Raw genomic sequence first — 21,905 nt, forward strand, 5'->3', positions numbered from 1 at the left:
GGGTAAAAGCCTGATTAAATAGGTTTAAGGGAGAAAAGGAGAGCAGAAACTGAAGGCACCAAGAAGAAACTTTTTTTTTTTTTAATGAAGATTTGTTTTGATCCACTACAGAAAGAAAAACTGATATGGAAGAGTGTGGGGAGCACTGCTTGAATAAGTAAAAGCTAGAATAATAAGAATCTAGTGGAGGAGTTAGCCTCATCTGGGAGCACAGTTAATCCCTTGGATAGGAGGGAAAATAGAGTATATGGGCACAGAGTAGGGAGGTGAGTAGATGTGGTGGTGGCACATGCAAGAATTTTCTTCTGATTGATTCTATTTTTTCAGTGAAGTAGGAAGCAAGGTCATCAGCCAAAAGAGAGAACAGAGTAAGGAATTCTGGGGGCTTAAGGAAAAAGGAGGTGTCAAATAGTTATCTAAAAATGAGATAGTAAATGAGCTAAAAAAAAGTGAAGACTGTCTTGCTCATCTTTATATTTGGATAGCCAAGCACAGTCCCTAGTATGTCTTAGACACTATGACTTGAGCTTAAGAACCACTGTGTTTTTTGCTTTTTTAAAGATTTGAGAGAGAGAAAGAGAGAGAGCATGTGCACACGAGCAGGAGAGGCAGAGGGGGAGAGAGATGGAGAGAATCTCAAGCAGGCTCCGCACTGAGCATGGAGCCCCATGCAGGGTTCAATCTCAGGACCCCAAGATCACGACCCCTGAGCTGTAACCAAGAGTCGATTACTTAACCAACTACATCACCCAGGCTCCCTTAGAACCAGTGTTTTTATTAATACAAAGATTTAAAAAAACTCCAAAAGTTAATGAATTTTTTTTAACTAGAAAAGGTCAGTGACCAATGCATTTCACATGCTAGTTGATCATGTTACAGGAAATAATGAAACCAAGGATGACTAGAAATCTTCTGATAACTCTTGAGATTGTCTTTTTTTCTTCAGAAAGGTTATAATGCACTTCATTATACTTCATTATTCATTTTTTTGGGAAAAAAACCCAAATCATAAAAGATATATCTAATAACATACAAAAAGGTAAAATGTATAGAGAAAAGGCCATAGGAATTTAAAAAACAGGCAGATAAGGAAAGAGGCAGCAGATAGTCCCTTACTTTTTTTCTTTCTTTTTTTTTTTTTTAAGTAGGCTCCACACCAAGTATGGAGCCCAGTGTAGGGCCTGAATTCATGACCCTGAGATCAAGACCTGAGCTGAGATCAACACCTGGATGCTTACCCAACTGAGCCACCCAGCTGCCCCCATTGCCTCACTTTAAAGAAAATGATCCAGAATGAAGATAAGCATTAAGTATGATTTGTTATAGAGGAGAAAATCTGGGAAATCTAAAATAGAATGCAGATGTTGAGTATACATACTTAAGAGTAGTTATAAATACCACACAATGTTCATTCTTGAGAATTAGGTAAAAACAACATAACAACATATTACTTTTCAACCATGGTTAGGATGACTGGGTGGCTCAGCAGTTGAGTGTCTGCCTTTGGCTCAGGGCATGATCCCAGAGCACGGGATCGAGTCCCACATTGGGCTCCCTGCATGGAGCCTGCTTCTCCCTCTGCCTGTGTCTCTGCCTCTCTCTCTCTCTCTGTGTCTCTCATGAATAAATAAAATCTTTAAAAAAATAAAACATAAAACCATGTATTCACGGGATCCCTGGGTGGCGCAGTGGTTTGGCACCTGCCTTTGGCCCAGGGCGCGATCCTGGAGACCTGGGATCGAGTCCCACATCGGGCTCCCGGTGCATGGAGCCTGCTTCTCCCTCTGCCTATGTCTCTGCCTCTCTCTCTGTGACTATCATAAATAAATAAAAATAAAAAAAAAAACATGTATTCTCCAAAATATAATAATTTCTAATTATGCCAGTTAACAATTGAAAAACCATAAGAACATGAGAAAAAATATGTTTGGTGGTATATTAACAGGATCTGCTAGAACAGATGTAATATTTTTGTGATTTTTTATACAGTGAGAACTGCCCCCCACCCCAATTCAAAGTGACATAATAGTCCAGGGAGGAGTTTAGAAACTCAAATGCCTACAGGATTAACAGCAGGTAACAAAAGGAGTAAAGCAGGCTGACTCTAAGCATGATAGGGAGTTGCAGGGATTGTGGCAAACAGGCAAACAAAAGGTACAGTGGCTACTTAGCTCAAGCCACTGTTGCCACATAGAAAGCATTCCATTTTGTCAGATCTTCCAATTCTTAAGATAGATATTCTAGTTTTTATGCAAAAACTTTCCAGTGTTTGAAATTTTGGCAACTAATTCAAGTTTATAAATGGTGCACAGGGCATACAAAGCATATTTGTGGGAAGCATTAAGGCCCATAAGCTATTTAGTGTATTTATGAAAGACAGACCATAAAATATGGAGTAGGAGAAAACTCTGTACCAACTTTCAGAAAACCTTGGTTTCAGGGTAGGCACTGCCCTTTAGTACTAAACTAGGTGACCTCTTCGAGCTTGTTTATTCATCTGTAAAATGTAGTTTCATGAACTATCCTAATTCACTGAGTGGTTGTGAGTAGCAGATTAGAAAGTAGGTCAAAGCATATCATAACTATAAAGCTCTATGTAAATATAAGCAAATAGCTGTGAGATAATGGAAGGTATTTTTTGGTCTCTGCCCCTGGTTCTGGGCACAGAGCTTCTGAAACCCTTGTAGTTTCCTAATTTCCCAAGTGATAAGAGCACTGAAAGCATCTCTTATTCTAGTATTTGGTCTTTGATTCCAACCCTGACACAGTGCTCCTAAAATCCTTGTAAATTCCTTAGTGATAAGAACACTTGAGAGGTAACTCTGAGTAGGCTCCTATAAAAGGGCTGGTTACCAGAAAGAATAAGCCATTAGAAGCTTGGAATTTTTAGCTCCATCTCATACCTCATCCTCCAGAGAGGGAGAGGAGCTAGAAATGGAATTAAGAATTGGTCATGCCTATGTGAGGAAGTCTCCATAAAACCCTAATTGTCCAAGGTTCAGAGAGCTTCCAGGTTGGAAAACACACTACACCAGGAGTCATACTCCATCTCCAAGGGACAGAAGCTCCTGTGCTTGGAACCTTCCCAGACCTCACCCTATGTAGCTCTTGGTCTGGCTGTTCTTCTGTTTCCATTATTATATCTTTTAAATAATCTAATAAATAATATATTTCCTTAAATTCTGCGAGCTGCTCTAGCAAATTAAACCTGAAGAGGGGGTTGTGGGAACCTCTGATTTGTAGCCAAACCAGACAGAAGTTATAGGTAATCTGGAGACCTATTACTTGTGATTGGCATCTGAAGTAGGGTGGGAGCAGTCTTATGGGACTGAATCCTTAACCCATGGGATCAGACACTATCTTCAGGCAGACAGCGTTAGTATTGAGTTAAATTGCTGGGTAACTAGCTGATGTTGCAAAAAATTGATTGGTGTACGGGAAAAAAAATCTCTAAGCCTTTGGAGTCCAGAAACAAAGTATTTTGCAGGAGTATTAAAGGAAACACACAGAAGAACTCACAGGAAGTAGACTGAACTGAGTTTTTCTAATATGATGGCTTTAAAAAGAGACCTAATAGGGTAGCCTAAGAACATTTCATATCTTTGTATTCAGTCAGTTCCTGATAAAATGGTAATATAGACTACTTAGCTCATGGAGTTCCTCAAATATATTAAAATTATAAAATCTTTTTCAAATGTTAAGTGCCATGTAATTATAATTACTTGGTTAATCAAGTTATTTGCTTGGTATGGCCAAAAACACTAATGAAGCTGTATACAGTACTTCCTAAAAAGCTGAGTACATTCTTGGCTCTCCTAACAACAGTGAACAATTTAATGTAGCTAGTTTGGGAAAAGTTATTTCAAAGTGTCAGGGTTTTTTCCTTCTGTTTTAAGATGTGTGTTAAGCTTACAATGGGCTAATAACACAGTACTGTAACAGATTCAGGTTTATCAGTACTGTAAAATCCAAAGTTATTTCAAAGTGTCAGGGTTTTTTCCTTCTGTTTTAAGATGTGTGTTAAGCTTACAATGGGCTAATAACACAGTACTGTAACAGATTCAGGTTTATCTGTTCACTATTGAGCACTACTCCTATTAACTGGTGATGCAGGAATAGAGAAATGACTGGTTGTTCAGGTTAAGGAACAACTTAGGAAGGAGATGAAGCAGTTCTCCTGGCCATGATTTATAAATTCAGATTCAGTGCTAATAATCCTTCTGTCTACCTACAATCACGCAAATGGGTTTGATTGGAAACACCTCTTGATAACTGTTGTTCTCTTTATCTTGGACCATTAAACCATACAAGACATGAAGGCTAAGAAAGTATCAAAATTTATGAAAAACTATACTGGATTAAAAACTTCCTATTCAATAGTTAATAATATTGTAGAAACTTTGTATGGTTACAGATGGTAAGTAACACTTATCATAGTGTCTCATAATTAATTAGAAAATCACTATCTTGTATGCCTAAAACTAACAATATTATATGTCAACTATACTTTAATTAAAAAAATAAACAAATTCCCTATCATATACTGTCCAGTGAGATTCTTCATTTTCAGCTCTCATTAAACCACAATTGACTTGGCAAACTTGACAAACCAAGTCTCTTTCATCAGCCTATTTCTAGTAGATTAATGTGGAAGTGAGCTGAATGATAGCAATTTGAAAGATTTAAAAGGCTCTATTAAAAAAAAAAGTTTTTCCAAAAAATAAATAAAAGTTTTTCATTTAAAAGCACATTTCTGGGACACCTAGGTGGCTCAGCAGTTGAGCACCTGCCTTTGACTCAGGGGGTGATCCCATGGTCCCGGGATCAAGTCCCACATTGGGCTCCCTGCATGGAGCCTGCTTCTCCCTCTGCCTATGTCTCTGCCTCTCCGTATCTCTCATGAATAAATAAATAAATAAAATCTTAAAAAAAATAAAAACACATTTCTGGTAAGATTATGGATAATGTTTTTTCCTTGTTGGTTTTCCACTCTTTAAATGACTTAACTATACTTTAAAAAAAAAATTGTATATTAAAATAAAATCACCCTGCCATAAAAAGAATTCTCCCCTTAATAACAAAAGAATTCTGAAAACCACATTTGTTCATAGATGCTGTTATGAGGTTGTTTAGCAACCTTTTCCCCCTTTTTTAGAAGTTTTAATTTAAATTCCCCCAGTTAGTTAACATACAGTATAATATTAGTTTCAGGTCTACAAATTCAGGGATTCAATACAGCCACAAGACACCTGGTGCTCATCTGCTTAGCATCTTTTAAGGAAATCCTGTGAGACTAAAACTCAGTAGTATGATTTAAATATTCAATAAAATATTAGTTTAAACCACTAAAAAGGACTCTTTAAAGCCTTAATAAAAAAGTAAGTTGATTGAGAGGTAAAATCCAAAGTTAAATTATTACCTTCAAAGAAGAAAGGAAGTGAAATGTGTTTATAGGAAGTTATTTATTGGCATCTTTTAAGGTTAAATCTCTTATTTTTATTTTTTTTTAAGATTTTATTTTTAAGTAATCTATATACCTAGTGTGGGGCTCAAACCCATAGCCCCAAGATCAGGAGTTTCACATTCAGACAGAACTAGCCAGGCACCCTTAAGGTTCAATCTTTTAACTTTGTAACTAATGTGAAAACAGAGTGATTATGAAGCATAGTGATTAAAACTGTGGGCTCTGGGAATCAAATTATCTGGGTCCAAATTTTAGCTTCTACTAACTTACATCTGTGAATTTGGGCAGGTCACCTTTGTTAACATTAGTTTCCTCATTGTAAAACAGGGAGAATAATAAATTCAGTGGTATCTTAAAGATTGAGATGACTCCTAATTTTCCTTCTCATGCCATAAAATTCATGTTGTAAAATGCAGTGAAAACAGCCAACAAGCACAGTGTGACCCAGTTCAGCTACACTTGTAGGTGTAGCATGACTCCATTCTGTACAGCAATGAATATTGATATTTTGGGATTGATTTTGAAGTGAGAGCTACCTTTGTTCCCTAACATCATGTTGTAACTTTTTAATAAGTGTTATTTTAATATGTTTTTTTTCTATAAACAAAATCAGTATTTTCTACAACGTAGCCTTCTCTATACAAGGTCTACATAAGGTTGTTTTACTTAAGTAGACATATTAAAAACATCACTTGGAAGCTAGTTTAAATTGTATAATAATTATGGTGATATGAAACTGCTTTAAGAAATTCTCTTTGGAAAAGAATAAATATCTACAAAAAAACTTCCTTAACAATTGTAATGCCTATTTATATAGCTGACTCTTAAACACCACTGCACTGTGCACATCCACTTATATGCAGTTTTTTTATACAGTACAGTATTATAAATGTATTTCTTAAGATTTTCTTAATAATATTTTCCTTTCTCTTATTTTAAGAATATATATATAATACACATAATATACAAAAATATGTGTTGATTGATTTTATGTTGTTGGTAAGGTCAACAGTAGGTTACTACAGTTAAGTTCTTGGGGAGTCAAAAAAATCATACAGGAATTTTTAACTTCAGGGAAAGTTGGAGGCCTTGACCCCTGGCATTGTTGAGGGTTAATTGTAATGATGCAAATGTTTATAGGATTAATTCTTTCTAGATATGGACCTGTTAATTTAACTCAAACCCAAAATGTCTATTAAGAAATTTTATTGTGATGTGTGGGTAAATTATATGATTTTCTATTTCAGATTGATAGCAGTGACTGAACGAAGCCATTCAATCTAAAATCTCTTCAAATATGTTTATAAACAAATTTATAGTATAAAGGTGATCTACATGAACATTTAATTTTTTTTTACATGAACATTTAAAAACCAGCTACAACTAAAATATTTACTTGAGAAAAAAATGGAAACTATTCTTTAAAACAAATTTTTCAAAGTAACAAAACCATGTAGTAAAAAAACAATTATGATGGGATTTTTATATTCACATTAACTCTTAGTAATTTATATCCATGGCAGTAGTGTTTGGAAAGTTCCAGCCTAAATTATTTTGTAGCACTTACTCAAAATTAAATAATGATAAACTCTGACACAAAAATGTTAGTTACCTGTTTGTATATATATTCTTAATTCCAAGGAAATCTGAACATTCAATAATCATTACTTGAAAAGCATGTACAGAAGGAACATCCCACACAATGACAGATATTTGGTTGACTACTAATTAAGACAGTTCTTAGGTTAGCAGCCCAGGTTAAAAATGACAGAATCGTCAGAGATTTAGTTTATGTACTTTCACTCACTTCACCTGAAATTTAATTTAGATTGAAAAAAAGTACTAGCATTAAATGTAAAATGTGGGGTATATTAAATTTCCACTTGAACTTAATATTTCTTCCCATTTCTCTGCCAATATTGAGCACTAAGCAAAACCCACTTGTTAAAAATCCAACTAATATGCTAATATGCACAGCTTTGTAAGATCAAATTAAATTAAACACCTAGCTTTGAGGAAATAATACTTTACAACCTATTTGCTTTCTTTATTGGATTTCAGTATCAAAAGACGCACAATTAATATCATAGATAGCAACTTTCCAATTTATCAATTTTCATATATAGTCAAATCAATTCCTGTATTATAAAGAAACGAATGTCAGTGCTATACTAGGGGTGTAACTCCTTATAAAGCAAGCACGAATGTGGCATTAAACTTACTTTTCCAAAGAAGCCTTTGAAGAACTTCCTTTCCTGGAGGAACAGGGGGACAAGTCGAGCGCTATTATTGTATAGGCTAAATGTCCCAGGGTTTCACACCAATAAGCACATACAGAAGTTGGGTAAAGGGCAAAGTTGGAGAAGGGGAGGGAGTGAGAGTTTTAAAGAGTTATCCATACCAGGAGTGACAGGGAAAAAGGAAGGGTGCATGAAAATGCAGGAAAACATACTGTATGGCCTAAGAATCCATGGAAAGAGAAGAAATCAGAACCTGTACCCATGCAGAGCAACTAGTTAGTTTAGTATTCTCTATTTACTTTTGAAACAGAGATTATCCAAATTTGGCAGCAAAGAAAAAGATTAAGACATATTGATTTGGTGAGATTTGCATTTTAAATTTCCTAATAGTGAGTAGTAAATATATTTTTCAATTTCCATACACATTTTTTCTGTTTAAAAATCAGTGGTCAACTATATGGAAGTCATCAATTAAAAAGAATAGTTCACATTTGAATAACCACATAAAAAAATGCAACACATTAAATTATGAGTGTGCAACAAGAATCCTTGTCAGACTTTTTCTTACTGAATTCAGTAAGTAACTTAGAGAACTCCTACTTATCCATTGGGATCAATTTGCAAACATGTGTATGTGTGGGCTGATCAATTCCACAACAATCATGGGGAGATAATAGATATGTTCTATTCCAAACAGAGAATAAATCTTCTTTTTTAAAGAACACAGAGCTAATGCTTTCACTGCAGCTGGAAAAAAACAAATATATCTGAGAACCAAACATCTGTGGACCACAACTGAAATTTTAAAATTTTAAAAATAGTGTTTTCTTTTAAAATGCTACTGGTTTTAGAATTAAAAAAACTTGCATTGACAGTGATAAGTATACAATTCTAAACTATGTAGATAAAAGAGATATAGCTATTTATGGCTCCAGCACTAATTTTTAAGCTGAGAAACTTTAAGATCAGAATTTATGCGAAAGTAGATGGGTTCTAACCCAAGCTATTTTAACTTTACATTTCTTAACTCTGGTTGTTAAGCCTTTAATTTTCATAATCAGTTTTTAATGTTACATAAATGTCTAGAAAAAGACAACCGTACTGAAATTTTACTCTCTTAGACAATTTATAAACTCATTCGTTACTCTCAACACTGAAGTGTTTTCTACTTAAGTTTTGAAAATCACAAACAGCATCAAATATTTCCCCACAATGTTTTGAACTTAAGTTGGAAAAACAAAGTAATTCAGATAGTTATTGCAATAAGACTATAAGTTTATTTCTACTGCCAAATTTGGTGACCCTAGTTTTGTTAGACTGTGAATGACCATCAGCTTTTAAAGATGCAGCCCAAAGTTAAAGATTCACCATTCTTAAGGGATAGGAAGGTAAGGGAAAGAGATCTGTTAATATTTAATTCAGCTCCTAAAAAAGCTCTTGTTAAACATGTAGCTTGCCCTCTTTTCATAAAAGACCTCAGATGTTAATGAAAAAAGTTGACGTGCAAAATGCATTAAATGCATTAAAAGATAGTATTAGAGAATATTAGTATATTTAAAAAAACAAGTTATGATTCTTTTACCTGCTAAAACAAGAACATATATTAAAGCAAATATATCAAATAGTGAATAAAAAAACCAACATATTAGAAACTGTCAGTATAATGAAACTAGTCTAAAACCAAGACAGAGAGGGAGAGACATTTAGAGACAATGGGAAGAAAAGACCTTTTAAAAGGAAGGGCATCTTGGACCAGTGTCAAGCAAGATAACAAAAGGCCCAATATACTTTTTACAAAATAGACTGATAAATGACATTACTACTCACCCTGCAACTGACTATGTCATTAGAAGCACTAAAAATGGGCAATAGTTGTTTCTGTCATTTTATCACACACAATCCAAGTCTCAAGGTAGCTAAATTTGTGCACTTATGTCACAAAGTAAATGAGTTGTAAATAGCTGTAACTAACTTTATCATGCAAAGTAAAAAAGAATTTAAACATATTTATGCTCTGAGAAGCAGGTTTAAAACTCAATCTTTAAAAAAGATGATTTTGTTTAGTTATAATATCTTTTCATTTGAGAATATTAACTATGCAGGTAACTTCTAGTTGATCCCAGTTAAAGTGATCCTAAATTGTGAGGGACTACTTTGAGGATAAATAAAAACTATACTTGCAAATTATCCAACTTCCTCATTATTCACAAATTTAAAAAGCTCTAGAATGTCACAGTTTTAGTTCAAACATCACTCAAATGATAGGTTTAAGATGTTTGATTTGCTATTTAACTAGTACACCTGAGCTATATAATTCTTTAAATTTTAAAATTCTAGCAATCAAACTAGTGCCATAAACATGTTATTTCTTCTTTAATCTATAACCTTGTACACTTCTACATTTGCTTCCATTTATCTGAAGCTCTAAGAAAGAGACCTAGCTTTTGACAGATTACAGATGTGTTTGTTAGACGAATGTTTGGTGGGGGGTGGGGAGGCAACTAGAAATTTCGGCATAGTAAACATGAAAAGAAGACAAAAATTTCAAATGTTTGTGGACTAATATGGTCTGAGAAGAACAACATCCTGAAAACTTCCAACCTTCTGTAAGCTTCTCAGTATAAGCTTTAGAAAGAGTATTTATAGGAGGAAGTTTCATTGAGTATAATAAACAGGAAACTGTTCCCCAGTTACCCAAAAATTCAATCTTATTTTTTAAATACATGTTTACCCATGTGAAATTATACACAATACTTGCCCCAAGTCTCTTTGATAGGGTAGGTCTGAAAAATTTTAAGGAACTTCTTGAATGAAAAGTTCAGAAGTGGTCAATTTCTCCTCAAAGTTCAAAAGTTTAAGTATGTCCAGAAAAGCAATCAACATTCTTATTAGTCATAAGGGACCAAAGGGAAATAAGGATCATTTAGAAAGATACAAAAGGTTTCATAATCTTTAAAACATTAAATGTAAAATATGGTTATGATAATTGTTATGAGATTTGATTTGACCACATATTGAGGACTGAATTCTTTTCTATATATTCTAGAAATATTTTTTGAGCGGCTACTATGTGCCAGACATTGTCCTAGGCATAGGTATAATTTTATAAATGGCAATTTGGTTCCCATCTTTGGTGAAAAATAAACCTATTAAATTTTATTATCTAAAATAGTCTTATATCTTAAATGATAATGTTTATAATATTCTGCATGGTTAAAAAAACAAAAAGGTAAAAAAAAATCATTCAATTAAAAAATTTAGTTTTTTTAAAGTTTATTTATTTACTGAAGTAATTTCTATACCCAACATGAGGCTCAAACCCATGACCTCAAGATCAAGAGTCATATGCACTTCTGACTGAGCTAGCCAGGCACCCCTAAAAAAAATTAGTTTTAAAACTAGATGGTGAATAGTGGCTATCTCTGGGATTACAAGAAATTTTATGTACTGTTTTTATCCATTTGTTTTACACAGTGAACTTTAATATTACCTATACAATGTAAAGATGCTTCTAATTAAAAGTAGGCCAAAAAAAGACTAGTTAAGAGGATCTGCTGCTCATTCAAATTAAATATCATTTCTTCGTATCTTCTGTGCAAATTAAAACCATCCCTAGTTTTCCCTTATTTAGAGAGTGAATGTGAAGCCATAATCTGAATTAAAAGACTTTCTAAAGGCTCATTCCACAATGACCTTCTACCTGTAAGTTAAATAAGTTATAAGATTTTGATAACTTTTTGTAGTTTGTTTTAGGTCTATTTAGTCACTGCTCACTGATTTGCCTGATGTTTTCAGTCATTAGTAATACGATGTTTAAAATATTCTTTAATGAATAGGACAAATCAGAGTATTACTTTTTAAATTTTCTAAGCTAAACTTCTTCTAGTGAACTTAGAACTATTCTGTTAAAGAAGAGATGGAATTTATGTTTCTTGGAAAATTACACATCTGAGACTGTATTTAATTGGAGACTATATTCAGGTAGACATGACAAGTCTATAAATTATAGCTTCACATACCATAATAGATGAAAATAAATTCCTTTAACATTAATAATTATCAGAATACGAAGAACTTCAATCATTTAAGAATTTAAATGACCAAAATCTGAGGTAAATGGTATGTATGCATATGTATACATGTGTCTACATATTAGTTTTTTTTTAAGTTCCTTGCATACTATAATTGGTTATTTTTCTCCTCTTTCTATTACAGAATCACACACATTTATTCCAAAATATAATACATTTAAGTAGGTGGCTTCCTTAATCTTATATCTTTTGTATTGAGGGATTATAAATGAGAGGTCACATAAAATGTCCTAAGAAGCAGAAAAAGTTTTGATTATTAAGCAAATTGAGAGGAAAAAAAGCACTCATTAGTAGCCAAACTTGTGACAGCCTACCATACCAGCAAACCCAAAGCAAACGAATATTTAATGCTGTCTGGGGCAAGGGCATGCAGAAGTAATGGTTAAAGCTTTCATAGCAAAGGGGGAAAAGGCCACACATTGGAGAGAAGGATGGTTCTGAAGAGGATTGTCAGAGTTTATGAAACATTCTTCAAACCTATCCAAAATATGATATTAACACTTTAATGTGAACCTTTATGAACTCTGAATCCATTCTCTCCTTTTATTAAATACATAGGCATATGCCTGGGATTTATTCTATGGTATAACAGGTAAAAAAACAAACAAACATTATTTATCCTGGAAAAGGACTCTCCATTTCAAGTATGCTGCAGTTTGTAATAAAAGGCAGGGGGGAAAAAAAGGCAGGGGAAATACACTGTTTATGTTAGAGGTATATACAGAAGAAAACTGGTGAGTAAGTAGTCCAGATAATAAGCTCTCCCCCAGCTGTAAACCTCATTAGCCATCATCAAAGGTAAGTCTATCTTCTACTGTTTCTTGTAGCAAATTTAACATCAGTAATTTATAACCCAGTTATCATAGTTAGGTTAAGACACTAATGGTTTTCTCTTGGTTTTAGAACATTATTCATCTCTAAGATTTCATAACACTTGTTTAATATGGGTATTGAATCAAAAGTACCTTTGGATAATGTCTGGCCTAAACTGACAAAGTTGGTCTTCATAATTTATACCTTTAGATGGATAACATGAGATGCTCTTTATTAGAGAGTCTCCATCTTTTGCCTTAAGAGAAATACCGGTCTTTTTGGATAGTGAATCAGTAAAATTTACTGAGCAAAAGTCTCTTAAGAAAATATTTCTGCATACAGATCAACAGTGGCAACCATCAAATACATACAGCTTTCAATCTTTTTACAGCATCTTCACAGATGTGCATTCCTCTTGACTCATCAACTTCTACATGGCCAAGGTACTGTAGAAAGAACAAAAAAGGGTTATTGCCATGCGTATTGAGTAGCTGCTATATGGTAGGGATCCGTTGGAAGCATTCAAGAAACTACCACTGTATGAGTTAACATAATATTGCTTTACTTACCCTCAGTATCTTCATATGAATGAGATTCAGAACAAATGTCTCAAAGAGCCATTATACAGAAGTGAAAAAGTACACAATAGACACTAAATGTTACCTAACTTTTTTGGATCTGAACATAATAGCTTGTGCTAGACATAGTTACTGTATTTCTGAACACAAAACTAATTCTAAAACTATGTATGTATATATATGTAAATATGTATATATGCATATTAAAAAGGCATGAACTAAAATAACAGTTATTCAAAGGCTGAAGAGATCACATACTCCTTTTATGGGGAGCACATAAGAACAAGACAGAGAACTAAAACAAATTTTAAGAAGGCAGTACATTTAAGCTTTAAAAGGTGTAGAATTTGAAAGGCAAAAATGGAAAGGTTCAAAAACTATTTTAGGTAGAGAAAATTTAACAAAACTTATAGGTGTGGAATAGCATAACTATGTATCAGCAAGTATTCCTGTTTGGCTAGGATATGAAGTATATTTAATTATAGAGTCAGTGGAGAGCTAATAAAGCTTTTTTATTTTTTTCAAGGTAGTAATGCAATTCAAATTGTATCTTAATGGGAATAGCCTTGGGTGAGAAAAAGCAGAAGGGATGGTGAAAATATTATAAAAGTGCTTTTTTTAAAAAAAAAGATTTTATTTATTTATTTATGAGACACACACAGAGAGAGGTAGAGACATAGGCAGAGAGAGAAGCAGACTCCTCACAGGGAGCCTGACATAGGACTCGATCCTGGACCCTGGGATCATGCCCTGAGCCAAAGGCAGACATTCAACCACTGAGCCACCCAGGCATCCCCAAAGTGTTCTTTTTTAAAAGGAAATTTATGATCTGGTTCTTAGCACAACTGAGTAGGTCCACTCTTCCCTGTCCCATCCACTGAAATAATAAAACCTGAACAGAATGCTCCATGCACCTATTTGAGGTCTCTTTTGTAAAGAGTAGAAAAGATGTATCTGAGAAGAATATCAAGATCCAAGGTATTTCCGAACTGGCAAGGAGTTTACCTAACAGCTTCTCCTCCGTTTTTCCCTTTCCCCTTTTTGAGATCTCCAGCTTGAACTTAACACAGCCAGAAATCCAAAAGTGTGTTCTGTGGCACACAAAGAACTCTGGAAAAGCACTCTAGTTGTGGCTCAGAGATCGGGTAAGGAAATGCCTAATCCTCAGAGAGAGTATAGTAATCACTTTCCCTTTTATCTCTTTTCTTTGTTCTCTCACACCCCAGCTCTCTGAGATATTCTGTGCTAGTGGTAGCAATGGAAACCCCCAAGAGCCACACCTCTGAAGGAGGGGCTCTTTCCTCTCAGTTTAGTGAAATAGAAATCGTGATTCCAAGAAGATGAGGCCAACATGCCTCCTGTTTCTTTTTTTTTTTTTATGCCTCCTGTTTCTTTCGCCTCTTTATCTCCCATCATTTGGCCCTGAATGAAGGTGAAATCGTACTCATAGTGAGTAGAATAACAAGAGTCCCAGAAAACACAGGCATAGAGAGCTTAAGTAACTTGCCCAAGGTCATTCAGTTAGTGAACACTCAAACACCTGACCCAGAACACTCTTATAATGCTTACATGGAATTTTTCATTTTTACTCAAATCTTTCCAATACTGAATTAAGTGCATAAAACCAATGTATTGAAATCAATTTAGGAAAGTGCTCAACTTCAGGTTAACAGAATACTTGAGGTATCAATCATAAAGATCATAAACTAAGACCAAAATGTCTAAAGAATTGTAACAGCTGTAATTCTTTTTTTTTTTTTTGTTTTTTTTTAACAGCTGTAATTCTTAATGAATATTGTATATCAACAAGAATGCTCACTTTTAAGTGAACCAAATAGTGTGTGTGTGTGTGGTTTTAAGTAGAAAGAGTATAATCTCTTTAGGGCAAATCTGAATTGTGGAGGCCGAGAAAAATCAAGGCCATTCCACCTCAAGTTTAGCATTAGCACAAGTACAGCCATTTTAGGCCCCTGTGAATAAGAGCTCAACTTTATGGGGAAAACTGCAGAATGTCCTCAATGTCCTCAGCAGGTAATCCCATATCAGAAAGACAACAGAGCTCAGAATTGCCCTGGCAGAGAATCCCATATTAGAAAGACAAGAGAGCCCACACCCATGGTAGAAAGTCCCATAATAGAATGAGAACAGAGCTCAATGCCCTTAAGCCCCATATGAGAATGTAAACAGAACTTGAGGAATTCCTCCACCCCTTCTGAAAATCCCCTAGACCAGCCTATAAAAACCCAGCTGTAACCCACTTTGGGGTCCAAGTCCCTGCTCCGCTGTGTTGGGTATACTTGGACCCAAGCTCGAGCTTGTAAATAAACCCTTGTGTGTTTGCATCAGTGTCGGTTCCTCGGTGGTTTCTCGGATTCGCAATCTCAGGCACAACATGAATAATATGAAATCCAATAACATAAATAACTTACATATTCTATTTTGGATTCTTATGTGCAATGAATTTGGCTACAAATTTTATTTTCTAAAACTTTCTATCTCGATCCACATTTACTTACATTCTTTGGTTTAACAGATGAGGAACAGTGGTAAAATAATGTTTTCTCAAACTCAACATCACTGAATTCATTGTGGATACTCAGTATACATAAGGACCTCAAATTTTAGAGAATTTCTAATCTACTATACTAGAAATAATATGTAATAATGTTTCATATCAATAAGAAAGGATGCTGATAGCGTATTTTCACCAGTGCACCTTTATCTGGATCACTATGGGATAGCTTTAACAGATTCCATATGTAGTCATCTTTGCTTATCTTTTTTCTTTTAAATTAGATAAATTTTAACTCAAGATTATAGGCTATCAGGAATGTCAAGTGTTTGGTAGTTCTGTCCATTAATTCTAGATTTTCAGATTGAATTCACACTCAGAAAGAATATAGTACTCCCTCACTGAAGGCTGATTTTCATCATTCAGTCAGATGCTACAGTGATCGCTATATTACACTCAAATTCTGGAAAGCTCTATTTTTCAGCTTAGAAGACAATGATGAATGGACTTTTAATTACCTCTTTGGTTGAATGCAGCTCTAAAAAAGGATTTCTTTATGTTTGTTGATATTTGACCTTTTCAAAGCCCAAAAATATATTCTTAATTTCTTGGTCCAATAAGTAAAGAGAATAAAGCAGTGGAAAGTAGTAAAACCTGCATTACTATTCTGACATTTTAAGAAATTCTGACATCTCAAGAAATTCTGACATCTCATTCATAGCACCTTGTCACATATACTGTTAAGTTCTTTTTGTCTGTTGGCTGTTTTTTTACTCTATCCTTAATCACTTACTTGACTTGCCAAATATATATAATTAAAAATTACATTATCCTGGATATCCTATTTTGCTCTACTCTTACTTCTATTTTGGCACCATAACATGCTATTTTGATCATTATAGTTTAAGAATGTTTAAATATGTTTTGGCATGATCACTTTCACTAATTTTTCTCCCACAGAACTTTCCTGGTTATTTCCTGTCTTTAATCTTTGGTACCACCTTTGGAAAAATTTAATTAAGACTGTCTTAAATTCACTAGTAATCTGAGAAAAACTGACATTATAATTAACTAACTTATTCCATCTAACAGTATTTATTCAAGTCTTTTATGTCTCTGAAGTTTTATGGTAGCCTTCAAATACACTCTTGTACATTTCTTTCTAGATTAACAAGTATATCTATAGCTTTTCACCATTTAACATTCCCATAAAAATGTATGAGGGTTTCAATTACCCCACATGCTCACCAGCACTTTATTTTCTATCTTTTTAAAAATTGTAACATCCTCCTAACTGGTGTGAAGTAATATCTTGTGATTTTGATTTGCAGGCACCTAAGGACTAATGATATTGAGCATCTATCTTTACACATACTCGCTGGCCATTTGTGTATCTTCTTTTGGAGAAATATCGATTTACATCCTTTGTTCATTTTTTAAAAATTTGACCTATTTATTTTAATTTTAATTTTTTAAGTTTTATTTAAATTCTAGTTAGTAGTATATTAGTTTCAGGTGTCCAATACAGTGATGAAACATTTCTATACATCACCCAGTGCTCCTAAGAGATGCATTCCTTAATCCCCACCACCCATTTATCCCATCCCTTCCACCCACCTCCCCTCTGATAACCATCAGTTTGTTCTCTATAGTTAAGAGTCTGCTTCTTAGTTTGCCTCTTTTTCCCCTTTGCTTGTTTCTTAGATTCCACATACAAGTAAAATCATATGGCATTTGTCTTTCTCTAACTTACTTCACTTAGCATTATACTCTCTAGCTCCATGTTATTTTTATGGCTGAATGATATTCCATTGTATATACATACCACATCTTCTTTATCTATTCATCAACTGATGGACACTTGAGCTGGATCCATAATTTGAATATTGTAGATAATGCTGCTATAAACATCAAGGTGCAAGTATCCCCCTGAATTAGGGTTTTTGTATTCTTTGGGTAAATACCTAGTAGTACAATTGCTGGATCACAGGGTAGTTCTATTTTTAACTTTCTGAGGAAACTCCATACTATTTTCCAGAGTGGCTGCACCAGTTTACATTCCCATCAACACTGCAAGAGGGTTCCTCTTTCTCCACATTCTTGTCAACACCTGTTGTTTCTTGTGTTGTTGATTTAAGCCATTCTGACGGGTGTGAGGTGATATCTCATCATAGCTTTGATTTGATTTGCATTTCCCTGATAAGTAATGTTGATCATCTTCTCACGTGTCTCACTGGCCATCTGTATGTCTTCTTCAGAAAAATGTCCATTCACATCTTCTGCCCATTTTTTATTCTGATAATTTGTTTTGGGGGTGTTGAGTTTTTAAAGTTCTTTTTAGATTTTGGATACTAACCCTTTATCTGATATGTCATTTGCAAATATCTTCTCCCATTCTATAGGTTGCCTTTTAGCACAGTTTCCTTTGCAATGCAGAAACTTTTTATTTTTATGTAGTCACAAAAGTTTATTTTTGTTTCCCTTGCCTTAGGAGACCTACCTAGAAAGAATTTGCTATGGCCAATTTCAAAGAAGTTACTACCTTTGTTCTCTTCTAGGATTTTTATGGTTTCAAGTCTCACATTTAGGTCTTTAATCCATTTTGAATTTATTTTTGTGTATGGTATAAGAAAACGGTCTAGTTTCATTCTTTTCCATGTTCTGTCCAGTTTCCTCAACACCATTTGTTGAAGAGACTTTTTCCCAATAGATATTCTTTCCAGCTTTGTTGAAGGTTAACTGACTATATAGCTGTGGATTCATTTCTAGATTTTCTATTGTCTATTTATCTACATATCTATTTTTGTGTCAGTACCATACTGTTTTGATTACTACAGTTTGGTAATGTAACTTGAAGTCTAGAATTGTGAGGCTTCTAATTTTGTTCTTCTTTTTCAAGATTGTTTTGGCTATTTAGGGTCTTTTGTAGTTCCATACAAACTTTAGGATTGTTCTTGCTCTGTGAAAAATGCTGTTGGTATTTTGATAGAGATTGTACTAAATGTGTAGAATGTTTGGGTAGTATAGACATTTTAACAATATTTGTTCTTCCGACCCAAGAGCATGAAATCTCTTGTCATTTCTTTGTACCGTCTTTAATTTTTTTCATCAGTATTTTATAGTTTTCAGAGTACAGGCCTTTACCTCTTTGATTAGGTTTATTCCTAGGTATCTTATTGTTTTTGGTGCAACTACAAATGGGATTGATTCCTTAATTTCTCTTTCTTCTGTTTCATTATTGATATATAGAAATGCAGATTTCTGTACATTGATCTTGTATTCTGTGACTTTACTGAATTTATCAGTTCCAGCAGTTTTCTGGTGGAGTCTTTATGGTTTTCTATGTATAATATCATGCCATATACAAATAGTGAAAGCTTTATTTCTTCCTTACCAACTTGGATGCCTTTCCTTTTGTTGTCTAATTGTTGTGGCTAGGACTTCCAATACTTATGTTGAAGAAAAGTGGTTGGGACACCTGGTCTGCCTTCAGCTCAGGTCGTGATCCCAGGATCCCGAGATTGAGTCCCACATCAGGCTCCCTGCAGGGAGCCTGCTTCTCTCTCTGCCTGTGTCTTTGCCTCTCTGTGTCTCTCATGGATAAATAAATAAAATCTTAAGAAAGAAAAGAAAAGAAAAGAAAAGAAAAGAAAAGAAAAGAAAAGAAAAGAAAAGAAAAGAAAAGAAAAGAAAAGAAAAGAAAAGAGGGAAGGGAAGGTGAAAGTAAAAACGGCAATAAAAGAAATACCCTAAAGAGAAAAAAAGAAAAGAAAAGAAAAGAAAAGAAAAGAAAAGAAAAGAAAAGAAAAGAAAAGAAAAAAGGGATGAGAATGGACATCCTTGTCTTGCTTCTGACCATAAGTTCTCAGTTTTTCACCATGGAGTATGAGGCTAGCTCTGAGTTTTTCCATATATGGCCTTTTTTATGCTAAGGTATATTCCCTCTAAATCTGCTTCGTTGAGAGTTTTTATCATGAGTGGATGTTGCACTTTGTCAAATACGTTTTCTGCACCTATTGAAATGATCATGGTTTTTATCCTTTCTTTTGTTGATGTATTGTGTTGATTGATTTGCAAGTATGAAGCACCCTTGCAACCTAGAAATAAATACCACTTGATCGTGGTGAATGATATTTTTAATGTACTGCCAGATTCAGTTTGCCAGTAGCATTTATTTTTTATTTTTTTTAATTTTTATTTTATTTTATTTTTTTTGCCAGTAGCATTTTATTGAGAATTTTTGCATCTATGTTCATCAGGGACATTGACCTGTAATTCTTTTTTAATGATGTTCTAATGAGGTTTTGGTATCAGGGTAATGCTGGCCTCAGAATGAATTTGAAAGTTTTCCTTCCTTTTCTGCTTTTTGGAATAGTTTGAGAAGAATAGGTATTAACTCTTCTTTAAATGTCTGGTAAAATTCACTTGTGAAGCCACCTGGTCCCACATGTTTGTTGGGAGTTTTGATTACTGATTCAGTTTCTTTGCTGGTTATTAGTCTTTTTAAGTTTTCCGTTTCTTCTTGCTTTAGTATTGGTAATTTATATGTTTCCAGGGCCTTATCCATTTCTTCTAGGTTGTTCAATTTGTTGATATATAGGTTTTCATAATATTCTCTCATAACTGCTTGCTGGGCATTGAGTCCAAGGGGCTTGAGTTCAAGATGCAGAGATCAAGACTTGAGCTGATGAGATGAGATCAAGAGTCGGACACTTAGCCAACTAAGCCACCCAGGCACCCCAACTGTATTTCTGTGGTGTTGGTTGTTACTTCTCTCTTGTTATTTGGGTCCTTTCTCTCTCTTTTTTTTCCTCTTTTCTTTTTGACCAATTTTGTTGATTTTAAAAGAATTCCTGATTTCATGTATTGGTTTCTGTATTATTTATTTCTGCTCTAATCTTTACTATTTCTTTCCTTCTGTGGCTTTAGACTTTGTTGTTCTTTTTCTAGCTCCTTTAGGTATAAGGTTAGGTTGTTTGAGAATTTTCTTGCTTCTTGATGTGGGCCTGTATTACTACATACTTCCCTCTTAGGAAGGCTTTTGCTACATCCCAAAGATTTTGGAGTGCTGTATTTTCATCCCTTTGCTCATTTTCAAATTGCGTTGCATGTCTTTAAATTGTGAATTGTAAGAGTTAGCATATATTCTGAGCATTAAATCTTTATCAAATATATGATTTCCAAATATTTTCTGCTCTTTTGTACGTTATCTTTTCATCTTGAAAACATCCTTTGATGCACAAAAGTTTTTAATTTTGATAAAGTTCAATATATCTATTTTTTTCTTTTGTTGTCCATGCTCTTGGTGTCATATTTAAGACCACGGCCAGATTTAAAATCATGAAGATTTACCCTTGTGCTTTCTTCTAAGAATACTATGGTTGTTACTTTTATATTTAGGTCATTGTTTCAGTAAGTTAATTTTTTATATGGTATAAAGTAGGAATCTAACTTCATTCTTTTACATGTGAAAATTCAGTTGTCCCAGCACCAAGAGATAACAAGACAATTCTTTCCCCACTGAGTGGGCACTGAACCTTTATCAAAAATCAATTGGATAAAAATGCATCAGACTAGAGGGTGCCTGGGTGGCTCAGTCGGTTAAGCATCTGCCTTCAGCTCAGGTTATGACCTGAGGATCCTGGGATCAAGCCCCACATCAGGCTCCTTGCTCAGTGGGGAGCCTGCTTCTTCCTCTCCCTCTGCAGCATCCCCTGCTTGTGTTCTCTGTGTTAAATAAATGAAAATCTTTTTTAAAAATGTATCAGACTATATTTAATTTATCCTACTTGCTTCTTTCAATCTGAGGATTCAAATACTATTTTTTAAAGATTTTATTTATTTATTCATGAGAGACACAGAGAGAGAGAGAGAGAGAGAGAGAGAGAGAGACATAGGCAGACAGAGGCAGGCTCCCTGCAGGAAGCATGATGCAGGACTCAATCCCAGGACTCTGGGATCACGACCTGAGTCAAAGGCAGATGCTCAACCACTGAGTCACCCAGATGCCCCTCAAATACTGATTTAAATGAATTCATCCTCCTCCTCCTGGAATTCTCATTAGGCCATGGACTTTTTAAATTTGTTCAACCATTTCCTCATCTCTTTTTCATTATTTTTTCTTTATCACCTTGTGCTGCACTCCGGGTAACTTCATCAAATCTATCTTCCAGCTTACCAACCCTCTTTTCAGCAAGTCTAATTCAC

The 21,905-nt window shown here is 34.3% G+C and overlaps 1 protein-coding gene across 15 annotated transcripts in view; it reads right to left on the reverse strand.

The window, feature by feature from the left end:
• The window catches only part of NUMB (NUMB endocytic adaptor protein), a 162,616-nt gene that overhangs the window by 31,130 nt on the left and 109,581 nt on the right, over window positions 1–21,905 (reverse strand). For 9 of the 15 annotated variants that reach the window (XM_038545196.1, XM_038545210.1, XM_038545201.1 and 6 more), the window contains 2 exons: window positions 12,980–13,054; window positions 7,687–7,722 (listed from right to left, as the gene is read on the reverse strand). In XM_038545196.1, the coding sequence (XP_038401124.1) occupies window positions 7,687–7,722; window positions 12,980–13,054 (111 nt within the window). The remainder of the gene's footprint in view (window positions 1–7,686; window positions 7,723–12,979; window positions 13,055–21,905) is intronic. The other 6 variants (XM_038545208.1, XM_038545204.1, XM_038545200.1 and 3 more) reach the window with 2 other exon arrangements.

This window comes from Canis lupus, chromosome 8 (genome assembly GCF_011100685.1).
Source record: "Canis lupus familiaris isolate Mischka breed German Shepherd chromosome 8, alternate assembly UU_Cfam_GSD_1.0, whole genome shotgun sequence".
NCBI classification, from domain to species: Eukaryota; Metazoa; Chordata; class Mammalia; order Carnivora; family Canidae; genus Canis; species Canis lupus.